The sequence below is a fragment of the Neomonachus schauinslandi genome, chromosome 5 (genome assembly GCF_002201575.2).
Source record: "Neomonachus schauinslandi chromosome 5, ASM220157v2, whole genome shotgun sequence".
NCBI classification, from domain to species: domain Eukaryota; kingdom Metazoa; phylum Chordata; class Mammalia; order Carnivora; family Phocidae; genus Neomonachus; species Neomonachus schauinslandi.
In genome coordinates, this window is record NC_058407.1 from 126592967 (window position 1) to 126615424 (window position 22458).

A 22458-nucleotide genomic window follows, 5' to 3' on the forward strand; every position below is an offset into this window, starting at 1 on the left:
TGAGCTGAAGGCAGACGCTGCACCGACTGAGCCACCCAGCCGTGCCCAAACTAGATGTTTTTGTTAACATGATACATATACAGGTTACTGCATTAACAGCTATCATTTGAACCTCGTAAAAAACACATGGCTTTAATTACTAGGGTTTTGGGCACAAGAAATGGCCAGAGTAATAGCCAGTATAATTATGAATAAATACAAGAGAAGGATGTAACCATTTAAAAGAAAATAACTGAGCGCCAAGTATAAAATGCAAAAACAAAGCTGTTTATACTTAAGATAAATCTCTAAATTTATTTTTCAAAAATGACATTGTGAGAACAAATATAGTCACGTTGACCTTAATCATACAGTGAAGTCATAGGATAGAGATAATTCTCATATTTAAAGGATATTTAAAATGTTAGCCATATCAAGACCCTCTATTTTTAAACACTGTGTATGGCATCTCACTTTGTGAAAGGTAATACAGCCCTCAAAAATTCTTCAAACAAAATCCAATACAAACAGGAGCACAATAAAAACTATTTTAAAAACCTGTAAAATCAAAGCACCTATTTAAATTAAGACCATCGAGAATCTATAAGATTATTTCAGGAAGACACGGGCTGGATGAGACACTAAATACCATAGTTCTAAGGAAAAAAATGACCATCATTTTATGGAACTTACAAGGCAAATTGAATACTATGAAAGACGTGCTTTACGGCGCATTTAAAAATTTTAATTTAAATAATACTCAACAGGAGGAAACCGAGTCTGTGACATTGGCTGAGATATAACAGAAGGGCGTGACTTGCAACTGGGGCCCTTCCCAGTCTATTTTTAGAGGCTTAAGACTCCAGCCTTAAATAGTTTTAATAATAATGCTTGTGGCTACAACTCAGCATGTGACACACAGTCTGGGAGAAAAGCAGTTCTTCTCAGACTGTGGAACCTAGTTTGCTGGGGGATTTTTCCCCTTTAAAGCTAATCCTGCGATCTTACTCACAGAACATGAGGGATCTCAAGAATGTTTTCGTTTCCTTCTGTTTACTGGCTACCTTGCAACATGCACAACTAGAATTGGGTGATAAATTGAAATCAGAAGGAACTGTCTTGCTTCTCTGGAAGCCTATTTGGAATATTACCTTCGTTGGGTACAGAGCGACACATGGGTGATTGTGGAGACAATGGAGATGTGCCCTTAGAGGTTCCGATCTCTGTGTCCCGTCACAGCTGCGATGGTCGCATCCGTCAAGAGAGAGGGAAGGGCTTGCATCCTGTAGTCACTTGAAAGGGTCTTAAGAAGTTTGCAGATGTGGACTCACGCATGTATGTGCGTGTGAACACATTTCTGTAAACACACATCATGTACAGGTATATACACCATTCACGCTCACCCACATATTTCCCAGTGACAAAGCCCCCGCAGTCTGATGGGACTTGCTTCCTGAAAATTACCTTTTCCAAATCCAACCTTTCAATTCCACTCCCGTAACGCAAAATTACAGTAAATCATACTCTGAAGTGTTCAATTTTCAATTAAAAAAAAAAACAAAACACACAAATGGGCAAACCAAATCATATCCAGAAACAAAGACACATCTAGGGTTAACACACCAAACTTTACCCCTGAAAAACAAACAGAAAAACCAAAGGAGATGCTTTGGGATGTTATGAAAATTGAACAGGCATTTCTGTTTTAGGAAACAGAGAAAAGGAAGAGAAAATCCCTTTCATGGATAATTGAATGTAAGAGATCTAACCTGGCTTGGGTGTCACACGTCCTTGGGGTAAGAGTCTAGATGAGAGACGGGAGAATAACAAATCAGACCCAATCCCCCTCCTTCTAAATCCAAAAAAAAGGCATATGGCATTTAGGGTTTTTAGGGTTCTTCTCTGAGCTCCTGGAAAAAGGAAGACAAGATACAGGGCCGGACTCTCCCAGAAGGATCGCCCTGCTCAGATGTGGCAGCGGAGTTGGGTGGCACTTCCTGTCCCCACTCCCTCCGCCCGGCCCGCGGAGTCCTGGCACCTGTCATCTGTCGTCCTCCCCGGAACCGTGGCCACTGCTCCTCGGGCGGCCACATCCATGTTAGGCCTCACAAGCCTGGCCATTGTGCCTCTCCAGCCCCCCTACCCCATCCTCCATCACAAGTTCTCCTTCAGAAGTCCGAGCTTGCGCAGGGCCTCCCGGCGGGCCTCCTCCGTGGACCCGCGGCCGGAGAACTGGACGGTGATGCCCTGGGGCCTGAACCCAACAGCCCTGGGCAGCGAACCCGACCGCTTCCTGGCATCCTGGCCACAGTCCGGCTGCCGGTGCTCGTAAAAGCTCCTGCTGGCATTCTGGCGGGCAAGTTTGCCGGCAAGCACCGGGTCTGGACGGAAGGTGACAGTTTTTCCCGTGGAGACGACGAAGGCACTGGGCTCACTCTTGAGGACGTCGTGGATGCTCTGGAAGCCGTTGGGCAACGGCAGGCACTGTTCTGTCTGCACGCCTCTGGACTGCTGCTGAGTGCCGGCGTGGCTGCCAGCCCGCGTGGACACGGTTTCGTGGATGGGGTGGGGCTTGCTCTGGCCGTGCGTCCCCTGCTCGGTGACATCAGCCCTGGGGGCCCGGTATTCCGCTTCCCCGGAGGCCAGGAAAGAGACGCCATTGATGTTGGCCAAGACCCGGGCCTTCCGCTCCTGCACGCTGACGGCTGCTTTGGAGATGGTCTTGTTGAACTCCTTCCCCGCGCTGTTGGTCATGCTGATGTTGCTTGGGAAGCGGTGGATCTTGGGCGCGGGCTGGGCCGTGTGTCTGTGCCCCAGGAAGGGGTCCCCGTTCCGAGGGGCCCCCGAAGGCAGTGTCCTCCAGTCCCCAGGCTTGCCCTCCTTGGAGGGGGACGTGGGTGAAAGCACTTCATTTCCTGCCAACTTCTCAGACATTTTCTGAGCGATTACCAGTGGGGTAGGAACGGAGCGGGGCAGTTTGGGGTGCTCTGCGGGGGGCATGGGGGCGGGCAGCTCTTTCCTGGGGGGCGCTGCCGCTGCGGCCACAGGCTGAGAGGGTGGCACAGGAGGGGTCTGTGGGCCTGCGGAGTCTGGCGAGGAGGGACCCCTGGCTTCTGGGTTCCTGCCTTCAAAGACAGGAATGTCTTCCTTCCCGACAGGGCCAGCCCCTGAAAAGGAGGCAGAATCCTCATCAACTCCCACCTTAGGTAAAAATAAATGCATCCTATTTCCTTCTCACTGAATTTATGATGGCCTCCAAGGGACATAAAGCCAACGTCAGCAGCAATGTCAGCATCCCGTCAGCTAAACTCCCTGGCCCAGTGAAGGAGAACATTCTAGGTGAGTCTCACCACCACGTGATGAGAAGGCATCAGCCGGTGACCATGGAAGACTCCGGTCTGAAGGCTCAGCCCCTGGGATGCACACTGGGCATTCAGGCTTCTAAGGACGCGCATACCAGGAGGGAATAACAACCTGCCTTAGGACGGGGTACTGCCAAGGGAAATGGAGGCGGGAAGGTTGGGGAGCACCCCCGTATCAGGTGTTTCTAGATGAAGCCTAGCTGGATGTGTCAGACAGCCCCGGGCAGAACTCAATACATCAGCCTCTGAGCCTTTGCAATATCCTTACCAGATACGGATGGCAGGTCACCCAACGCTGTCCGTGCCTACATGCACGCACCTGTCTCTTGCTGCAGAACTGTAAGCCGTATCTTATTTGTCCCTATCCTTGGAATCTCACACAATGCCTGCCAAAGCAGGCACTTGCAACTGTTGTGAAAATGTCACGTAAGAGACAGATGGGCAGGGCGGCTTTCCCTCGCTAAGTGTTTCCCTTGGCACAAGTATACGATCTGGCATTTTTAAAGGATCAGCAGGTTCAAGTTAGCTGTAGGAACTACACTTCAAAGAAGTGTGATAAAAATGGGAAATTCTTATTCAGTCTCTCCTTTGCTGACGTGGCTGCACACGAAACTCCACACCTGGAGTCGAGAACCCTGGTCTATGAAATTTGATGTAACACACGGCCTTGCACACACACACACAACACACACACAAAAGACAATATATTTCTAGAGGCTTGTGACAAAAGGCAGTGTTTTGTAGTAAGAGCCAAAATCCTTTCCCTTCTGTTTCTCCCTCATCCTTCCAATCCTCATCTCCTTGCCCAAATTGATTTCCAGTATCTCTTCCAATCAGGAAAAACAGTGCCAGACAATCCCACCTCGTCCATCCTGTCTGGTCTCACAGGATTCAAAAGACAAAAAGCATGCCTCTCCTTTGAGGCCGCCCTGAATCAAGCAAACCTACAAACCTACAACCTATTACATGCCGAGCCAAACTCTTGTCTGCTCTTTTCCGGTTTTCCTGAACCAGCGGACTTTTCAGTCCAAATACTCCCACTTTGAAAAGTCATACTAGAGAAACAGGGGTATAAGATTGTTCAAAATCTGAGATCAAACCCAAGGGCTAAAATAGAAGTACCTTGTCTGTTTTCTTCGTAAAATGAATTCTTAACACCTGGAAGTCATTTCCAATTTTCTTTTTCTTTTAATACATACACAAATCGATTCGTGTGATCAGCTAGTCTCATTCTTTATTTTGGCCCTTTTGGAATTTCCCTTCATGGGCTGTCTCCTAATACGCTATGAAAGCATCCACTTGGTTGGACACTCAAACTACCAAGAGCATACTTCTACCCTGCAAAAACCTGATGAGGCCGCACAGCATCCATACTGGCCGCACACAGGGGAAGACCACAGTGTCCTCGAAGACACTAACGAACCAAGCCAGAGGCCTGGGGATTGGGCTTCGCTCCTCACCTGCTGCTTCCGTCCCAGCCGGGAGGCACTCCGATTCCCCTGCCTCCGGTGCTGGCTGCACTAAATCAGTGACCTCTCCTGGCTCGGACTGACCGGAAGCACGCTCTCCCAGAGACCCCAGAGAGTGGCCATCACACAGGACTTGCTCTTCAAAGTCGTCTTCCAGGGAATCAATGGTCTCTTCAAAAAACAGGATGACATCCTTTTCCTCATGGGTCAGGTACTTCAGGCTCTCATCATCCTATACAACAGGTGGGGGGATTGGGAATAGAAGGGATAAAACAAACAGTCATCTTGCTGGAGAGAAAAAATAAGACAAAGTCGGGATCTGTGCAGAGCCCCGGGTAGAATCCACGCGACTCTCAGAGTTCCGGTTGGGGAAAGTTGCCATTCAGGGGGCCCCATGGACAAACATGTCCCTCCCCATTGTTCCTGCATGAAAAAGAACATTGCCAAGAAGCTACAGCAAATACAGGGTCTTAGAACCTATTAACAGCTCTAGCCTAATGGTTCCTGGTGAGTCAATGACCAAAAAAATAATTCTTCTTCAAACCTCCTTGGAACACTGTTCTCAACTGACTGCTCTCAGACGTCTTCCCATAATAGCAGTGGGGGACATCTCTGGTTGAAGATAGTGACGTGAATGCACATATTTATGTCCTCTTCCTCTGGAAACCTCACTAAAACAACGGGATTTATTTTTATTTATTTATTTATTAAATTGGAAGGATATTTGATTAGTACATAGCTTTTTTTTTTTAAAGATTTTATTTTTTTATTTTTTGACAAAGAGAGAGACAGTGAGAGAGGGAACACAAGCAGGGGGAGTGGGAGAGGGAGAAGCAGGCTTCCCGCCAAGCAGGGAGCCCGATGCGGGGCTCGATCCCAGGACCCTGGGATCTCGACCTGAGCCGAAGGCAGACGCTTAACGACTGAGCCATGCAGGCGCCCCTAAAACATTATTTTTTTTAAAGATTTTATTTATTTGAGAGCATGAGAGAGAGATCACAAGCAGGGGGGAGAGGAAGAGGAGAAGCAGACTCCCTGCTGAGCAGGGAGCCCAATGCAGGACTCGATCCCAGGACCCCGGGATCGTGACCTGAGCCGAAGGCAGACGCTTAACTGACTGAGCCACCCAGGCGCCCTGGGATTTATTGTTTTAAAGGCACAAATCACAAAGACAAAAATAATGGGAAAGGAGACATCAGCCACGGAATGTGGGAAGTTAGGCAGTAGCAAGACAGGTGTAACCGACTCCAAAGACCCAGGGAAGCTGGGTTTCAGCCGGCAGCCACAGATGCCAGTGACCACCCTTCTGAAGACAGCGGAGTCCCCCCGCCCTCCGCTCAGGCACTGGGGGTGCAGAGCAGTTCTGGGAGGGGAGGCCAAGAGGACGGTGGAAAGAGCAGAATTGGTTTAGCAGGAATGAGGTCACCCCGGCAGAAAACTAGATGTTTTTTCTTAAAGAAGGTAAAAGAGAGATTTGAAGAGAGCTGATCATGAAGGATCGTGATGGAAATGGGGAGTAAATGAAGCCAAACAGATGCCCTGTGGACAGAAACCCAGAAGTCTTCCCTGGGGCATCTGAATGTCCAAGGGCCCAAAGGGGCCGACCCTATGGGTTCCCCAATGAAGCAGCTCAGCAAGATTCCCCCTTCAGATGAAGAGCACAGTCACCAAACCCCCACATAGAATTTCTAATCAGCTTCTCAACATCCTCTCTTAAATATGTGCACACGCAGAAACTGAGCAGCTGAGAAAACCCTTTACCATGAAAGACATACCCGAACAAACAAAAAGGAAAAGAAAGCAACTTACAAAAACAAACTATGCAGAATTGATAACAATTTCTAAAAGAGGACTATTAATGTTCTCAGAGAGATGAGGAGATACTGAATCCATCAAGAATAGAATGCTCTTAAAACAAAAACCCAGAGGACCAAAAACAGCTCTTACAAATTAACACTAGGACAGCAGAACTGAAAAATGAAATCAAAGCCTACAAGATAAAGTAGAGAAATGAGTAAATAGACAATTAAAAAAAAAAACAAAACAGGGAAGACAAGAAAATTAGAGAATAAGTATGGGAGGCCAACATCTGATAATGAGAGATCCAGAAAAATAAATCAGAAAAGTAGAGGGGAAGAGAGTATCAAAATAAGTAAAGGAATTCAAGGAGAGGACCCTCAACTGAAGGCTCTGAGTTTCCAGATACAAAAGTCACCATTAGAACAACATAATGAACAAGAATGAAACAGACCTATGTCAAGGCACATCACTGAAATCTCAGGATGCTGAAGACCAAGATCCCAAAATCTTTCCAGAGTGAACATCAGGTCACAAGACAAAAGACCAAGAATCGAAACAGCAACAGACTTCCCGGCAGCGATATCAGAAGCCAGAAAACAACGTCATGATTCCTTCAAAATTCTGAGTGAATTGAGAACTAGAATTTTATGCCTAACCAAATTAAGGCGGTAGTAAAATAAAGATGCTTTTAAGACAGGTGAGGTCTACACAATGGATCTCCCACGTATGCCTTTCTCACGAAGCTTCTGCAGGGTGGTGGGGAGTGGGGTTGCTCCCCCAGACAAAGGAGTAAACAAAGACATGGGAGCTGGGGACCAGGAGAGAATGAGAGAAAGCCAGAGGGAATCCCAGGACGCTGGTGACATCGCCAGGATGTCAACGGTGCAGTGAACAACCAGTCCAGTGCAGAGCACTCCAGGGGGTGAAGAATGCGAAGCAAGCAAATAAAACCTGCACAGTTATTAACCACAGAAAACTAAAGTTATGAGAAAAGGCATATATCTATGAATCTATTTGCCTATAGTAATAAGCACACATACACACACAGACATATGAATTATATTCGCATTCATAGTAGCAAGAAAACAAACAAAACAAGAAACCACCGAAAATGCCCAACAATAAGGGTGTGGTTAAACAAATCAAGGCACCTTCACAGATAGAATAATAAACAGTGTTTTCAAAAGAATAGAAAGCTAAGTGGAAAAAATGCATATGGAAAAATGGCGCTTTCTCAATTTGACTTAAATATATGCAGACTTAATATTTACCCCCACACAAGAAATACCGAAAGGATAAAGATACATAGTAAAATGTCGATAGTGGCAGTGGGAGGGTGTGAAGTCAAATAACAAAGAAACGGGGTGAGTTAAAAACTATGTCCTCTAGGGGCACCTGGGTGGCTCAGTCGGTTAAGTGTCTGCTTTGGGCTCAGGTCATGATCCCGGGGTCCTGGGATCCAGTCCTGCATCGGGCTCCCTTCTCCGTGGGGAGTCTGCTTCTCCCTCTCCCTCTGTACCCGCCAGGCTCGTGCTCTCTCTCTCTCTCTTGCTTGCTCCCTCTCTCTCAAATAAAATCTTAAAGAAAAAAGTCATGTCTTCTAGTGAGTAGGAAGTGGGAGGAGGGTGCTTTTCATAACCCTGTGAACCTACTTGACCCTCTATGAGTGCAAACTTTGATAAAACAACAAAAAAAGTGGTGGAAGCAAACATGATTAACAGCTGACCCCAGCGGGGGCATGAGGTGGGTGGGTGGCACCTGGGTGTGGCTTCATCGGTTAAGCATCTGACTCTTGATCTCAGCTCAGCTCTTGATCTCAGGGTCGTGAGTTCAAGCCCCACGTTGGGTTCCACGCTCGGCGTGGAGCCTACTTAAAATAAAATGAAAAAAAAAAATTGTTGACCCAGGTGGTGCAGGAGAATGCTTTTCACATTGGGATCTGAGAGGTTACACAAATGCCCACCCACCCAAAGCACCTGACTCCCAGGTCCATCAGAGAGCCTGCAGGCTTTACAAATTTAGAGACGGTTTAAGGCATTCCTTTGTTTTTGGTATGATTAACCCGAGAATACATGCAAATTTCTCAAGCCGGCTTGGCTATATTAGTTTAATCCTGAAGGCAGGAGGACTCCGGGCAAGGTGACTGCCCACAGCCGGGTTCGGTGGGCAGACAGACGGAATGGCATGGGCTGGCTGGGTTAGCAGACAGAGCGGAGCACGGCCAGGGAGAAGCAGCTACACACACCCGCCAGATATAAAGCCACATACCACTGCGGGGTCACAGGTGTGTCTGCTTTGGTAGACACGACAAACAGCTCTCCCGAGTGCTTGTCCCAAGCGCGCTCCCGCCCGCAGGCCTGCTGGCTCTCCTTCCGTGGCAGGCACGCACCAGCATCCCATTGTGATTTTCCATCCGCTCCCAAGAAAACAGTGTTGTACTTTTTTTTTTTCATAATACTTAGCTGGCTATTTGGAGATGCTCTTACAAAGTGCTGCCTGTTCGTCTTTCTATCAAGTTGTCTTTTAAAAAATATAGTACTGGGCGCCTGGGTGGCTCAGTTGGTTAAGCAACTGCCTTCGGCTCAGGTCATGGTCCCGGAGTCCTGGGATCGAGTCCCACATCGGGCTCCTGGCTCGGCGGGGAGCCTGCTTCTCCCTCTGACCCTCTCCCCTCTCATGCTGTTTCTCTCTCTCTCTCTTTCTCAAATAAATAAATAAAATCTTTAAAAATAAAAATAAAAAAATAAAAAATATAGTACTACACGTACTAGATAGACACCATTTGTTGGATATATTTATTGCAAATATCTTCTGCTATTCACTGGCTATTCGCTGCTATTCACTGCAGTAACGGTGGATAGCCATTCTGGTCGGATAGGCTTCTGCTATTCAGTGCTACAATTCATCTGGAATGAACTTCTGTGTATGGTGTGAGGTCAAGAGTCTTTGTTTTCTAAAGTGATACCCAATTGTTCCAGCACCATGCCTTGGAAAGACCGTCCTTTCTCCCCTACAGGTCCCCTTGGACGTGTTGGGTCTGTTTATGAATTCTCTTATCTGTCTGTCTACTTGTCTATTTGTATACCAATTAAACAGTTCTATTTTTTTAAAGATTTCATTTATTTATTTGAGAGAGAGAGACAGCGAGTGAGAGAGAGCACGAGCAGGGGTGGGGTTGGGTTCAGGGCCAGAGAGAAAGGGAGAAACAGACTCTCTGCTGAGCAGGGAGCCCAATGTGGGGCTCGATCCCAGGACCCCGAGATCATGACCTGAGCTGAAGGCAGACGCTTAACCGACTGAGCCACCCAGGTGCCCCTTAAACACTGTTTTAATTATTATAAGTCGCTATCTGGCAGTTTAAAGCCTTCCAGTTTTGCCATTCTTCTCTAAGTCTGCACTAGCTCTTTTGGCCCTTTTTATTTCCATGTAAATTTTAGATTCAGCTTGTCAGTTTCCATACACCCAGATACACACACACCCTCTGCTGGGACTTTGGAACTAACAGCAGTTCCTCAAACTGAGGAGAACTGAATTTTCCAGTGTTTTTTGAATCCTCGAATATGGTATACACCCTTACTTACTTAGATTAGTGGCTCTCGAGCTGTGGTCCTTTCACCAGCAACCGCAGAACCTCGGCACAGCACCTAGGACTACAAATTCTTGGGCCCTACCTCAGATCTGCTGAATCAAAAGCATTAAGGGCCTCAGGTCTGTGCATTAACATACACTCTGGGAAATACTGATGCACTAACATTAGATAGGCATTGATTTGGTTCTTCAACTTTCCTCAAGAATGTCTTAGAGTGTCAAGTCTGAGATTTTGTGCAGTTGTCATTATATGTCTTCTTAGGTATTTGACGGTTTTGTTTTTTTTTTAAGATTTTATTTATTTATCTGACAGAGAGAGACACAGTGAGAGAGGGAACACAAGCAGGGGGAGTGGGAGAAGGAGAAGCAGGCTCCCGGCCAAGCAAGGAGCCCGATGCGGGGCTCGATCCCAGGACCCTGGGATCATGACCTGAGCCGAAGGCAGACGCTTAACGACTGAGCCACCCAGGTGCCCCAGTATTTGATGTTTTTTGAAGCTAATATAAATGTTGTCACTTTAAAAAAAATTTTTTTTAATTTTTAGTTGTTTTTTTTAAGTAAACTCTACACCCAACGTGGGGCTCAAACTCACGACCCAGAGATCAAGAGTTGCATGCTCCATCGACTGAATCAGCAGGCACGCCTAAATGGTGTCACTCTAAAATTTTTCTAATTGCTGCTGGTATACAGAAATATAAAGTACACTGATCTTGTAATAAGTAAATTCAACCGATTTGCTGTGTGATCTGGACAGTTTATTTGTAGATTGTTTTCAATTTTCTACATACACAGTGGTGTCTGTAAATGAGAGATTTATATTTCCTCCTTTCCATTCCTTTTGTGACCCATTCATTTTTGTCATTTGCCTTATCGTACCAGCTGGGTTCTCAAGTCAGCTGAATAGAAACGGCATCTTTGCCATAGGGTTTTTTTTTTTTAAAGTTTTATGTCTTGGTCCCAGTATCAGAGAGAAAGCTTTCAATATTTCTCCATCAAGTATAATGTTTGCCATAGGGTTTTTTTTTTAAAGTTTTATTGTTTATTTATTTTTAAGTAAAGTCTACCCCCAAACTGGGGCTCGAACTCACAACCCTGAGATCAAGAGTCCCACACTCCATCAACTGAACCAGTCAGGCGCCCCTGTTGTAGATTTTTTTTTAAAAATTATTTTTATCAGATTAAGAAATTTTTCTTCTATTCCTAGTTTGCTGAGTAGCTGAGTATGTTGGTTTTAACATAATGAATGGGATTTGAATTTTGTCAAATCATTTTCTTTATGTATTAGAGTGATCCTCAGCTGGGGGTGACGTTGCTCTTCACAGGGCATTTGGCAATGTCTGGAGTCACTTTTGGTTGTCGCAACTGGGTGGGTGTCACCGGCATTTAGCGGGTGGAGCGATCTATAGCCTACAGCACACGGGACAGCTCCCCACAGAAAGAACAATCTGGCTGAGAAGGCTGAGGAGGCATGATTATATACTTCTCCTCTTTTCTTCTGTTAATGAACTGAATTACAATGATTGATTTTCAAACATGAAACCAACCTTGCATCCTTGGAACAAGTCCAATCTGGTCGTGATATACTTCTCCTCTTTTCTTCTGTTAATGAACTGAATTACAATGATTGATTTTCAAACATGAAACCAACCTTGCATCCTTGGAACAAGTCCAATCTGGTCGTGATGTTATCTTTTTTATAATCGCTGAATTTGATTTGCTAATATTTTGTTTGGAATTTCTGCATCTGTATTCACAAGACCGATTGGCTTGTCGTTTTCCTTTCTTTGTGATCAGGTTTTGTATACCCTTCTTTTTAAATGTCAACTTTGAAACAATATGCCCTAAGATTTTAATTTTAGTTCCTAGCTTATCTTTTCAGTCCACCTTTCCTGAGATTTTTGTGGGGGTGGGGGTGGGGGAGAGGAAAGACTAAATTTAAGAATACTTTTTATCCAGCTGAAATTAGAGCAGGTTCATATTAACTAGGTCTGTGTAATTCGATCAGTCTGCATACCTAGCAGTGGATAGTCCCTGAGAGCTTCATTATTCTCTCTAAGAACAAGGTCAGTGTCAGGGGCATTAGAAGAGGGGCAGGGTACCATGAGGGAAAATGGACATAAAGTGTTCCTGACTGAGTATTTTCTATTGAGTGCTGGACCAAGGGAAAGAGAAATGGGTTTTTAAAAACCCAGTACGGGGATGCCTGGGTGGCTCAGTCAGTTAAGCATCTGCCTTTGGCTCAGGTCATGATCCCAGGGTTCTGGGATCGAGTCCCACATTAGGCTCCTTGCTCAGCGGGGAGCCTGCTTATCCCTTTGCCACTCCCCCTGCTTGTGCTCTCTCTCTCTCTCTCTGACAAATAAACAAAATCTTTTAAAAAAATAAAAATAAAAAACCCAGTACCATCATCTACAGAACATGTGACTAAGGAATTTACACTTTATTCTGAGAATTCCAGTATCTGGCCCTACCTACTTTTCAAATTTCATCTCCTACTACTCTCCCCTTTATACTCTATTCCAGGGGTGGTTACTTTTTCTGTAAGGGCAGGGAGTAAATATTTTGGGCTTTGAAAGCTTTATGGTGACAACTACTCAACTCTGTCCATGTAGTGCGAAAGTTATAGACAGTGTGTTAATGAACAAGCCTAGCTTTGTTACAATAAATCTTTATTTACAAAATCAGATGGGGGGCCAGAGTTGACCTACAGGCTGTGGTCTTCCAACTCGTGCTCTATGCTCTAATCACATCAAACCACCTGCCACCTCCTGTGCCTTTTCATGTCAGCAGTGCCTGTCTCCGCATGGCCACATCTGACCTATCCTTCGTGGTCACCACACCTCCAATGTCACCACCCCTCCAGCCGACTCCATAGCATCTGTTGAATCAGACATTCAAATATTTGAGCATCTACTAAGCATCAGGCAATGTAAATATAACAGTGTAAATAATGTTCTTGCTGTCTACTTGACCATCTAATGAGGGCTTTAGATAAGAAAAGAAGTAGTTACTTCAGAGTCTGGAAATGGCTCCAATGAAGTGACCACAGGGTATTAAGGAAATGGGTGTCAATCCACACTTTTGGGGAAGGGGTCTGATCTGGAACACTTGGGCGAGGAAATGATATCTGCCAATAATCTGAAAGAAGTGGGTGAGAGTCAAACACAAAGGGACACGGGGTAGGTAAATCTGTGTTTGAGAGATCATGTTGCCTATCATGTGGGAAATATCGAATGTGGGGAGCAATCTGGGTGAGACTTCAAGGTCACCTAAACCAGAGCAGGGGTGATGGGAAGAGAGAGAAGGAGGTGGGATTTCAGAGAGATTTAAAATGTAGAATCAGCTCCTCATTTAAATTATCAACTACAGTTGTTCATCATCCAGCTTTCCAGCTCTACTAGACTTCACACTTAAAAAGGAGCCTCATATAGCCGATGCCCCCTCCCCCAGACCACCCCAGAGCTTACAGGCGGTCTTGTCATGGGACCAAAATGTCAGCTGCCTCTTCACACGTCTGTCTGCTTTGTCCCTCTGGCAACCAGAACAGGAAAGCTTCATACGAAATCCAGCGACACCATTCATATTGTGATTTTTCTAGTTTCTTGAAGACTGGTGGGATCATCTGGAGGGTCACCATGGATGGTGTAGGGCATTCCTGCCTCATCTGTTCTCTACACACCTTATTCTTGCCAGACCATCCTGCCCCCCATCCGTTCAGCACACACGCTCCTAACTCTCCTGCTTTCCCAGACTCACCCGAAGACATTTCAAATGTTTCTCCTATCCATGCAGAGTAGTTTAGCTCAGTGATTCAATGGAAAAAAACTTGCAAGTCTAAAAATCATTAGGGCTCTTAGCATAACAAAGGTCCCTGTAGTTAATAATTACAACCATCACGGATGTTGTTAGGATGATGTGATGATGATAACAACCATAACCAAACAAAATGTCTAAGGAAATAAATTAATGCTCTCTTCCCTCTTCCTCCTACTTTGCCTTTCCCAACTCAGTGTTTCAATAGGGCTATGCACAAGATTTTTAGATAATCTATTTTGGTTAGGTGTACAGACAGCAGAATTAAATGGGCAACTGGCCTGCAACACACCTTCAGCTTAAGACACATGCCAACTTCCCACACTGAGTGAGGGGCAGAAACTATGAACAGCGTATATAAGCCCCACAGATCTAATCCAACCTCTGAGCAAGAAATCCCAACGTAAGATGGCATTTGGAAAATGGGCTTAGAAAGGGCAGCTCCTACACAACCATTCTGTGTTCTTGGGCAGGCTGTAGGACCCATAGGCTGAAAGACACAACACACAGATCAGTCAGCCCCGCTCCATCACTGGAAGATGTGAACGCTGGGCTCAGGGCCAGTGAAATGACCCCAAGGGTCATATGACTACTCAGTAGAGTAGCCAAGACTACGACTAGTCTGTTCTTGCTTTTTTGTTTTATCAGATTCATTTCTGTTTCTAATCACATACTTATTCAAGATCAGAGGCCTGGGTCCTGGAAGACTCAGATTCTTGCATCCCCAACCCATCTGAGGTCTCTCCCTGGAGTTAGAGGCCGGAGCACATACAGGCCGTGAGGCTGGCGTGTATCCCCACGCACTGTGTCTGTGCTCTGCCTGGCCTGGAGTGCTGACCTAAGGGGCAGAGCCAAAAAGAGCTGTGGGCTCCGTCTGCTGCCTAATTCCCCAAACAAGAAGCTGCCCTCCACATGAACCCCCCTCTGCCTACACCTGGGAGAGGAATGAAGGCAGAAACCAAGAAAAGCCGCAGTGCCAAGGGCAAGGGAGCAGGGTATTCAGGGCCAGAAAAGGGGTGCGTGCCCTTGTGCGAGAGGGTTCCTATCTACTCCTCCAGTTCCCCGGAGATGCTGGTGCTGCAGCCTCCTCAGACAAGAGGAAGGCAAGAGGAAGGCACGGGCCTTGGTGAAGAGGCAGAGCATGAAAAGCAGGGGACTGAGAATAGGCAAGTCGATAGAGCCAGGAAGTAGGTGAGTGTTTGCTCAGCGCTGAGGGAGTTGGGGGAAACAGGGAATGACTGCTACTGGGTGCAGGGGTTTCTCTGGGGGTGGAGAATATGTTCTAAATGTGATTGTGATGATGGTTGCCGAACTCTGGGAATCTACTAGAAACCACCGACGGGCATACTTTAAACGGGTGAACTGTCTGGTATGTGCACGATACCTCAATAGAGCGGTCAGAGAGTGAAAACAACAACAAGGAAGGCAGGGGCCTCGTGGCCCCCGTGGAGGAGGGAGGGAGCCCTGGCAGTGGTGGTCCCTGCTTCGCCGATGGGCCTTTTGGAAGCGGCATTTGCTAACTTAGTCCCAAAGAACTAAGTAGATAGGAAATGAAGAAGGGAATTGAAGAATTGTGTTAGTATTTGGAAGGAAATAGGCTGACAGCCCAAAAATTTTTTTAAATTCCCTTTAAAAAAAAAAAAGATTTTATTTATTTATTTGACAGAGAGAGACAAAGCGAAAGAAGGAACACAAGCAGGGAGGTTGGGGGAGGGAGAAGCCGGCCCCCCGCTGAGCAGGGAGCCTAATGCGGGGCTCAATCCCAGGACCCCAGGATCACGACCCAAGCTGAAGCCAGACGCCAACGACTGAGCCACTCAGGCGCCCCTTAAATTCCCTTTCTATGAATGGTGTTTTTAATGTACCAATTTGGGCTATCAATCTCCAGATCTATAAGAACTCTCTAGAAAACCATACCTCCCCCCCCATTCTACCCCGCATGCTGACTTCAGGTAATGTCTGTAAGTCTCCAAGGGAAACACCATTTTGTTTAAGAATGTGAGAGTACTGGGATGCCTGGGTGGCTCAGTCCGTTAAGCAGCTGCCTTCGGCTCAGGTCATGATCCCGGGGTCCTGGGATCGAGTCCCACATCGGGCTCCCTGCTTGGCGGGGAGCCTGCTTCTCCCTCTGCCTGCCTCTCCCCCTGCTTGTGTTCTGTCTCTCTGACAAATAAATAAATAAAATCTTAAAAAAAAAAAAAAAAGAATGAGAGTACATATATTTCTACCCTAATATGTACTTTATAATTGTGAAGAAATAATTTCTATTATATTCAAACCAGAAAATTCAAAACGCTAAGTCTACTAAAGTAATTGTACCGGATGCTATACATGTGTCCCATGAGGAGGACAAAGTCCTGGTCTTGCGGATGTCTGTCCACTCCTACATGAAGATGACAGAAGAAATGTCTACCTAGTCCCAGTGGAGCTCTGAGAGGAACAACCAGATAAGCTGGATGACAGACTTCTAAGGTTTTATTTTTAAATTTTTAAAAAGATTTTATTTATTTATTTGAGAGAGCGAGAGAGCATGAGCAGGGGGAGGGGCAGAGGGAGAGGAAGAGAGAAAATCTCAAGCAGACTCTGTGTTGAGCTTGGAGCTCGACCTGGGGCTTGAACTCACGACCCCGAGACCATGACCTGAGCCCAAATCAAGAGTTGGTGCTCCACCCACTGAGCCGTTCAGGCACCCCTGGATGACAGACTTTTATAGCAAATGTTACCAACAGTTCTGAAAGTCAACAGTCCTAGATATGCCTACGGGAGTGCAGATTTGGGACAGGAGTTTCATTTCAAGAGAAAATATAGAGAGGGAAAAAACATTTGGCTACACAAAAAATGGAGGAAGCCTAAAACACTCATACTAAACAGCTACCTAAAAAAAATGCTGAATTAAGTTCTGAAGCTTTTTTCTTTTGTTTTATTTTTTTTTTAGATTTGTTTATTGTTTTAGAGAGAAAGAGAATGCAGGCGGGCGTGGGGAGAGGGGCAGAGGGAGAGGGAGAATCTCAAGCAGGTTCCATGCTCAGCATGGAGCCCAATGTGGCACCCCTTGTTTTGTTTTTCATTTAAACAAAGAAATTGGGCTTGGGGTGCCTGGGTGGCTCAGTCCGCTGAGTGACTAATTCTTGGTTTGGGCTCAGGTCATGATCTCAGGGTTGTGGGACTGAGCCCCACGTCAGGCTCTGCGCTCAGCAGGAGGTCCGCTTGCCCCGCTCCCCCTGTTCCTCCCCCTGCTTGTGCTGCGCGTGCTCGCTCTTAAATAAAACTTAAAAAACAAAGAAATTTGGCTTAACTGCAGATTAAGACAATGTGGCAACTCCTGTGAGAGAGAAAAAAGAACTTGCAGAATTCATCTCTATTCCAGACCAAAAAAAAAAAAAAACCGTGAACAAGATTATGATGGCTAAAAATACTCTTGAGATGAACCAAGATCTCTCAACTGCCAGTCTCTTAGGTGGCGGGCCTAGAGTATTTGTTTTGGTAGAGTGCGATTTGATGTTCATATCTGCTTTTTTTTTTTTTTTTAAGTTTTTTTTTTTTTGTCAGGGAAAGGGGTGAGAGAGGGGGGGGGGACGGGGGGGGGGGGGGGATAGAGGGAGAAGCAGGCTCCCCGCTGAGCAAGGATTCCCCACGGGACTGGAATCCCAGGACCCTGAGATCATGACCTGAGCCAAAGGCAGGCGCTTAACCCACCGAGCCAGCCAGGCACCCCTCACATTGGCTTTTCCCACACACCAAAATGACCTTCCAGACCCTTGAGCAAGGGTTCACTGACCCAAGCTGATGAGAGACGCCCTCAGCCCCGCAGCTGAAGCCGAACAGGGGCCCAGAGAAGCATGTCACCATGGGCCTCCATGCAGTTCCTGACAGGCCTCTCCGGGCTGTGCTGACCTTGGCACTCCATAAGCGCCCACGGCACTCCCCACAGACCCGGGTAGGGGCTTCATTATGGTTCTCTCTAACCGGTCACTGCGGTGAGTTTTCACCAGGGCTAACTGAACCCTGTACTTCTGGCCGGAAAGCAACACAAACAGTGAGGGACGAGATGTGTGCCCAGTTTTGATGACAGATCTAAAGAATCATGGCTCTGGGGACGCCTGGGTGGCTCAGTCATTAAGCATCTGCCTTCGGCTCAGGTCATGATCCCAGGGTCCTGGGATCGAGCCCCGCATCGGGCTCCTTGCTCGGCCGGGAGCCTGCTTCTCCCTCTCCCACTCTCCCTGCTTGTGTTCCCTCTCTCGCTGTGTCTCTCTCTGTGTCAAATAAATAAAATCTTAAAAAAAAAAAAATCATGGCTTCGAAGGATCACCGCTGGGCTCTGGGGCTGCCTGCAACTTCCGTCCGCCGGCGGTAATGTGAAGAAGGCCTAAGACGGAGCCGCCTTGCGCGCCTGCCGTCCAGCGCCCTCCCAGACCCCTGTGAGCCCATCGCGCTGACCCAGAGCTTCACGCATGCCGCCGAACTGCGAGCTCTGGAAAGAGGAACATCACGTTGTACTCGTCATCTACCAGTTCTGGTGTGTAGCAGGCATTTATTAAGGGTTTACTGAATCCAACTTCTTTAAAAGCTTTTTGAGCTCTGTCATAAAATGGCTGCTTTGACCAGCAAGTTGTGGGCTCAGGGAGGGTAAGGAAATGGAAAGGAAGACGGGGGTCACTGGTGACCAGTCTGCTTCTCCTTTCTTTTCTTCTTTCTTTCTTTCTTTTTTTCTTTCCTTCCTTTTTTTTAAGATTTTATTTACTTATTTGAGAGAGAGAGTGCACATGAGCAGGGGGAGGGGCGGAGGGAGAAGCAGGCTCCCCACTGAGCAGAGACACCCCCCCCCCACCATGTGGGGCTCGATCCCAGGACCCTGAGATCATGACCCGAGCGGAAGGCAGACGCTTAACCCATGGAGCCACCCAGGCGCCCCTGCTTCTCTTTTCCATCCTCGGTTCTGTTTCCTCTCCATGGAATCACCCAGCCCCTTCTGTGTCCGATTGCTGTGTATGACCCGGACTTCACCTAACCTAGCCACTCAGTGTTCACCACTGCTTGCTCTACCTTCTTATTCCATGACAAATGGGTGAGGCCAAAAGGCAATCAAAGGCTTTGGAGAAGGAAGGGGGTAATCAGGAGCCGGCAACTGCTGTCTGATCACAGGCTTGTTATGTGGCTGCAGGGCTATGACGTTTGTTAGCCTGGGGAGAAGGGAGGGTTGCAGGACAGTTCACTGAATAGTAGATCTCCAAACTCTCGGTAATGAATCTGGATCATTGCTTTGGACCAAGTTAGAGATAAAAATGAATGGGAGGTATGCCTGGGGATTCGGGGTGCTTCTAATCTGCCCTCAAAGAAGCGTGTGCATTACCAAGTCCCTTCAGAGCCGTGGGTATTAAGAGTTTCCCACTCTTGGGCGCCTGGGTGGCTCAGTCGGTTAAGCGACTGCCTTCAGCTCAGGTCACGATCCTGGAGTCCCGGGATCGAGTCCCGCATCGGGCTCCCAGCTCGGCGGGGAGTCTGCTTCTCCCTCTGACCCTCCCCCCTCTCATGTGTGCTCTCTCTCGCTCTCATTCTCTCTCTCAAATAAATAAAATCTTAAAAAAAAAAAAAAAGAGTTTCCCACTCTTTTCATGCAGGCAGTCAAATTCTCTTCTAGAGGAAGCCCCAGGAGGCCTGCAGGCTGCAGGGCCACCTGCAGAAACAGCACCCAAGCATGTGGGCAGGAGGCAGCTGTGCGTCCCTGGGCATTTTGTGAGATGCGTGCTCCAGATCCCAGCCTGCAGGGGTTAAGAATATAGGGAACCCTACACCCAAAGCTTCTTTCGTCCCCTTAGACAGCTATCATTTATGAATGTCTCCAAATTCTTCTAGAAACTTTTCTCCTGAATCCATATCACTGACGAAGGCGGTAAGTTCCAAAACCACCCTCCCAACTTGGCCAAGATGTGCTGCCTTGTTTTGCATTGCAGCCATTCTTCTTAAGTTCCAAAGGGAAAAAAAAACACGTTCGAAATGTATCCTCTTACTCAAGCATTTCGTGATTTGGCCAATCTGTTCTCGTTCTAGCTCTGCCTTTCATTAAAAAGTGTTCAGAGGCAGACTTCCTTATAAGAAAAACAAAGTACATATACAAATACAACCAGCCTCTCGGTGAAAAAGACTGCATCCTTTGCCCTCTTGGAATGGTCCCGGTCATCATGGGGGCCATGTGGGCAGCCAGAACAAGCCTACTTGAAGCAGCTATTTTCATTTTTAGCTAGCACTGGCTCAGGAGAAAAGTTTTCATAACGTAAAGATCTGTTATACCCCAGGCAACCCTTCAACTAGTGTTGGAAAACTTTAGTAGGATATTCTCATTTAAATCAGGCATTCATGTTTTATCTTCTTGTAAAAATAACCCTGGCTTAAAAGAAATGTCTCCCTAAGTAGGTTATCTCTTATCTAAAGAGCTTTTAGATAGAACACCAAACAATGCAGAGGCCTAAAAGAACGGTCACTGACTAGTCTTCCACGAGGTCGGGGGTGACAGGGCAATGAGTGGCAAACTACTACGGTTGAATCTCGTTCCGAAAAGATGAGTCATAAAAAGACCTGATGACTTGGAATCAAAACATATAGAGCTCCTCTCCACATTTAGACTCCCTGAAAGTTCACACACAATTTTTTTTTTTTTTAATGGTGTAGCTAGTTCACTGGTGAAAGGGGCCGGCTGCCAAGACAGTGCTTCATGAAAGTCAAGTCCTAATCAAAATGCCAAATTTTCTCAGTGTGCCGCTCCTCTCTAAGGAGAATACACAACTGCCAGATGACACGGGAGGCAGCTCAAGTTGGCTCAATGATCTTCCAGAAAGGAAAATGCTTGAAAACAAGCAGAGGTCTGCGTAGAAGGTGCTGGAACAGGACAGCGACGTGTCCTCCTATAGACAGTGAGAGAAACAGGGAGCCAAGTGGGGTATGTGGCAGGATTACGGGGTCACACACATCCACACACGCATCCTGAGAATATACTTTCATCGTACACTTCCTGAAAGTCGAATCTGCAATGACCTTGCCACAATTATGCTGCACTGGGTACAATGCTCGGCGCTCCGGGGCACAGAGAAGAGTCAGACACATTGCAGTCCCACTGTGGGACGGTACCGGAGAGGAAAGAACCAGAGGAGGATAGGTGTTCTGGACGTTCACCCCAAAGTGATGCCCCGGAGGGAGACTGCGAGAATTAGGAAGGGTGTGAGATGCTGGGCGGGGGGGTTGGGGGGGGCGCTCTCCCTTTCCGTCTCATCATTAGTGGTCAAAGGAAAAACTCAGAAGACTACTGACGAGTCAGAGATACGACCCGGAGAGGACGGATCCAACAAGAAGCTGGGGCAGGCTAAAGCGGAATCACACGCAACCTGGAAGCTCAGAGGGCGCTCGCCAAGAGGCTGTTGTCAGTAAGCCCGGACTGCGTGCTGGCCGGCGCGTCCTTCCAGTCACCCTGGGGAAAGAATTATTTTCCCATCACCCCCGTTTGTAACTCAGGAAGAAAGTAACTGAGGAACACAGTGACTGACTAACCCTTCCCAGGTTCCAAAGGAGACGAATTTGAATGTGAACTCGAGCCTGTCACTAATACGCTGTGTTTGTTACTATTCTGAGCTGATTTTTAGGATACAGACTGGTTAGTAAAAAAGAAAGGAACTTTAAACATGCATAAGGTGGGGGTTTTTTTGGATTTGAGAGAAATCATAAGTATATCGGGGAATGTCCTGCTGATACCTATTCAGCCCTACTGCAAAACCTATGCAGACCAATACTGATGGCTCAGAAATCCTTCCCCAAAGGCAGTTAATGTTGTTCTCACTCTACCCACCTTGACCTTCTGATATTTATAAATGTAAGAGATTTGTAGTCTCTCCCACCTTTGAACTTAATATTTCCAATATATTATTTAAAAATGTCCATGATAAAAAGGTCTTTTTAAGATTGTATTTATTTATTTGAGAGGGAGCACGAGCAGAGGGAGGGGCAGAGGGAGAGAGAGAAGCAGACTCCCCGGCGAGCAGGGAGCCCAACTCGGGGCTCGATCCCAGGACTCTGAGATCATGACCTGAGCAGAAGGCGGCCACTTAACCGACTGAGCCACCCAGGCACCCCTTTGATTAAAAGTTTTAAAATAAGTCACTTCTCTTTCTGACTCTGGAACTGATACTTAATAGACCTCCCTTCAAACAAGAGCTTTTGTCCCTGGAGATGAATTCTTGTGTATGACATCCGACAAAGCGTCGACATGATGCATATTCTCCAAATCTGCCAGATGACAGACATTAATGTCCCATCTGCCTAGACATACATTCTATGCAAAATTCTATTTTCTATGGCAGTGTCTTGTAAACTCCCCGAGTTCACTTTACAGACTTACTTCTTCCAGGAAAGATACCTTGTGGATATTCTGGTGGCTGTGATCCCCTCTACAAGCCTCC

At 46.7% G+C, this 22458-nt stretch overlaps 1 protein-coding gene across 4 annotated transcripts in view; it reads right to left on the minus strand.

Moving 5' to 3' along the window:
* Positions 1-244: 244 nt before the first annotated feature.
* PROSER2 (proline and serine rich 2) overlaps positions 245-22458 on the minus strand; it is a 45959-nt gene continuing 23745 nt past the window's right edge. For all 4 annotated transcript variants that reach the window (XM_021696704.1, XM_021696705.1, XM_021696703.1 and 1 more), the window contains exons 3-4: positions 4802-5042; positions 245-3146 (exon numbers count right to left, since the gene is read on the minus strand). In XM_021696704.1, coding sequence (XP_021552379.1) covers positions 2134-3146; positions 4802-5042 — 1254 coding nt within the window. In that variant the 3' untranslated portion in view covers positions 245-2133. The remainder of the gene's footprint in view (positions 3147-4801; positions 5043-22458) is intronic.